General features: G+C 44.9%; 1 protein-coding gene across 2 annotated transcripts in view; it reads right to left on the bottom strand.

The window, feature by feature from the left end:
* Positions 1-426: 426 nt before the first annotated feature.
* Positions 427-3,830, bottom strand: part of gpr171 (G protein-coupled receptor 171) — a 5,518-nt gene continuing 2,114 nt past the window's right edge. For both annotated transcript variants that reach the window (XM_076082770.1, XM_076082771.1), the window contains exons 3-5: positions 3,206-3,409; positions 2,577-2,705; positions 427-1,513 (exon numbers count right to left, since the gene is read on the bottom strand). In XM_076082770.1, coding sequence (XP_075938885.1) covers positions 956-1,513; positions 2,577-2,705; positions 3,206-3,409 — 891 coding nt within the window. In that variant the 3' untranslated portion in view covers positions 427-955. The remainder of the gene's footprint in view (positions 1,514-2,576; positions 2,706-3,205; positions 3,410-3,830) is intronic.

Genomic DNA, 3,830 nt, shown 5'->3' with positions numbered 1-3,830 from the left:
AGAGACACAACACCACAACAAAGAGACACAACACTACAACAAAGAGACACAACACCACAACAAAGAGACATAACACCACAACAAAGAGACACAACACCACAATAAAGAGACACAACACCACAACAAAGAGACACAACACCACAACAAAGAGACATAACACCACAACAAAGAGACACAACACCACAATAAAGAGACACAACACCACAACAAAGAGACACTAAAGGAACTAAAACAAATACAAAAATGCGAAACACCTGCAAAGAGACACAAAGCATCAGATAGATGAGCAACAAGCCCGAAGAGACAGAAAACGACACTATGAAGACACTAAACAATGTAAAGTTTTAAAAGGTTTAAAAAACATATTTCATGTTGCAATGACATATTATATTCATATTAATATCAAATGATTCACTTTTAAACATGTCATTTTAACAGATTTTATTTGTATGATCATTGTATTTTAGTCAGAGCTTTTCTTTCTCTCACATTGTTTGAATACATTCTGCATGTTGATCAGATGACAGCGTGTTCTATGAAACAATCTAAAGTTGTTGTAAAGTTTACAGTCACTGATGGAGGCTCACGGATCTCTGCTGCCGCCTGCTGGTCACATATTCATAATGACGCGCTGAACTCTATTCATATTTCTCTATTTGATTGGTTGTTTTTTTAAATGAGGATTTCTGAAAAAGGTTGGAGTCCCACATTGATAAACAACATTTTAATGTGTGTTTGTAGTAAATCATAATTCAGATCATACAGCAGGTCTGTTCTACTCCAGTTTCTCCGAAAGTTAAAGATTAAATAAGATTAAATAACATTTCAAAAATAGTTTTTGTTGTCCACATCTGGAGCTGATGAAACGTGTGTTTGTAGGCTAGCAGTTTCCATATGCTTCCGGTCTTTGTGCTAAGCTAGGCTAAGCATGTCTTGTGTGTTTGTTTACATAATTCTATATTTGGTATTGATCATGAATATCTGTGTCTACACGTCGTCCTCCTGCAGCTTCCATCGTTCCCTCTGCAGCCCGTTCTTCTTCCTCCTCCTCGCCACCGCCGCCCGTCCGCTTCCCGCCACATCGGTACATCCGGCGGGCCGTGCTCCTGAAAGGCGCGTAGAGGTAGAAGAAGAGCAGCGGGTCGAAGCAGAGGTGCAGCACGCTCAGCAGCAGCGTGGACTCCTTCCCGAGAAACAGCCGCCTCGTGGTGGGGCAGTCCGTGATGACTCTGGTCTGGGTCAGAGTGTACGGCGTGCGGACCACGTGGTAGGGCACGAAGCTGAGCACGTAGGCCACCGTCACGGCCGCCACGCTCACCGCCACACGCCGGGCGTCCGCCCAGAGCTCGGGGTCCCTGCGGCTGCCCAGGAGCCTCCGGAGAGACAGGCCGCTGGAGACGAGCACGGCGGCGGAGGCGTTGAGGAACAACGCCGTGCAGAGGAAGATGGTCAGCGTGTGCCAGTGGAGGCTGATGTCCTTCTTCAGGGACGAGCAGCTGAGGAAGCGCTGCTCCTGAACACACAAGATCACATTTTCATCTTTTAATTAATGTTACAAATGAACGAGGAGCATTATGCTATGTTCCCACTACGAACGCCAGTAGCAGACTACAACCGCAGACTGTATATAAGAAGTGGGCGGAGTCGTCGTGACGTCACTCGTTGGTTTGTGGACTGATGTTTTGAAGCCTCGAGTTCGGTGTTTTGGCGTCGCCATCTTGGTTGTCTGCAACCATATAAGGACCATATAAGGACTGAGGAGGAGTGATGTAGAGACGCCGTATACGTCTCTGGTAGAGACCTGTCAATCACTGTGTAGCCCCGCCCTAAAGCATCCCCTGCTTTATGGTCTGTGTGACTCTAAATGGACCATAATGTACTAAATGAACATCATGCTGTATTGAAGAAGACTTGAAACTAGAGATTGAGACCATAAACTCATGTTTACAATGTTTACTGAGGTAATAAATCAAGAGAGAAGTAGAGTAATTTTCTCATAGACTTCTATACAACCAGAGGAGTCGCCCCCTGGTGGACACTAGAGAGAATGCAGCTTCCTCCTGGGCTACAAGTCTTTCTGTTAGCCCCTTTTTTAAATTCATTTTTAAGCAAAAAAACCCAGAACAAACCGAGTGTTTTTTGTTTCTTTGTAGTTGTTTAGCATCTATTTGTATTTATTTTTTGTCTATTTTTTTGTCGTTTTGCGTCTCTTTATATTTGTTCTTTGTCTCGTATTCGTTTTGCATCTTTCTCGTGTTTTTGCATCTCTTTTTAGTCGTTTTGTGTCTCTTCGGACTTGTTTAGTATCCCTTTGTGTTTCTTTTGTTAACTGTTCCTTTAGCGTCTCTGTGCTAGTTCTGCTTGTTGCTAATGTTAGCAGTAACTTTAAACAGAGACTCAAACTCTGTCGGCCTGATCGGTAATCCGTCCATCACCAGGAACCCGACATTAAGCAGCTCTAGTAGAAGCATAAGTAGTGATAGTAACAGAAGTTTTTTCCACTACAGTAGTACTACAGTAGTACTACAGTAGTACTACAGTAGTACTACAGTAGTACTACAGTAGTACTACAGTACCTGTACGTGCTGGACGGGCAGAACCATGTTGGGCACCATGATGAGCAGCACCAGGGACCAGACGACCAGCGACAGCAGCCGGGCGAAGCCGACCTGCTGCAGCCGCAGAGAGCACAGACTGTGGCTGTCCTGCAGGAGACCATCATCATCATCATCATCATCATCATCATCACACTGTAGCTACACCAATGATAAATGTACGCAGAGCAATTCACACCTTTGATGCAGAAAGTTTTAACCCTCAAATTTGCTCAGATTATGTTATTAATGACTAAAGAAATCCCCATTGATGAAGAGTACTTTGTAAAACTTGAGTTTATTGATACATTTGCAGTACAGGTTCTAGTTATTAGGAGACATGGACGGATTAAAGGGACAATGAGCCCCTGGACAAAGTCGTGTAAAGGGCCCCCAGACCTCCTACATAAGGACGAGAGCCACAGAGTCACAGGAACGTTGAACGTTTGTGGTCGTCGTATTTTCGCTTTATATTGAATTATTTTTTTGTCTCTTTCTAGTCGTTCTGAATATCTTTCTAGTTCTTTTGCGTTGTTTATTTCTGATGACCCAATGTTGGTCCATCTTCATCTCCCCCCGTGATGAAGATGTGTTCCCATGTGCAGCTGTACCTGCAGGTAGCGGTCGATGATGATGAAGGCGAGGAAGACGATGGATGCGTAGAGGCTGATGTAGATGACGACGGCGCTGGCCTGGCAGTGAAACACCATGAGGCTCCACGGCGCCGCGCCCGCATCCTTCAGGATCTTAAAGGGCAGCGCGAGCAGCAGCAGCAGGTCGGCCAGCAGCAGGTTGAGCAGGTAGACGCTGAAGCTCTGATGAAGCACAAACACCTCAATAATCAGTCTCACTGTAGTCCTGATCCTCTATATGAACCAGTCTCAGTGTAGTCCTGATCCTCTATATGAACCAGTCTCAGTGTAGTCCTGATCCTCTATATGAACCAGTCTCAGTGTAGTCCTGATCCTCTATATGAACCAGACTCAGTGTAGTCCTGATCCTCTATATGAACCAGTCTCAGTGTAGTCCTGATCCTCTATATGAACCAGTCTCAGTGTAGTCCTGGTCCTCTATATGAACCAGACTCAGTGTAGTCCTGATCCTCTATATGAACCAGTCTCAGTGTAGTCCTGATCCTCTATATGAACCAGTCTCAGTGTAGTCCTGATCTTCTATATGAACCAGTCTCAGTGTAGTCCTGGTCCTCTATCAGACCTCCATCAGTAAAGAGACCAT

Source organism: Anarhichas minor, unplaced genomic scaffold (assembly GCF_050575085.1).
Source record: "Anarhichas minor isolate MPS153535 unplaced genomic scaffold, ASM5057508v1 ptg000102l, whole genome shotgun sequence".
Classification (NCBI taxonomy): Eukaryota; Metazoa; Chordata; class Actinopteri; order Perciformes; family Anarhichadidae; genus Anarhichas; species Anarhichas minor.
Note: the sequence above shows the minus strand (reverse complement) of the source record. Positions and strands in the feature narration are given on the sequence as shown.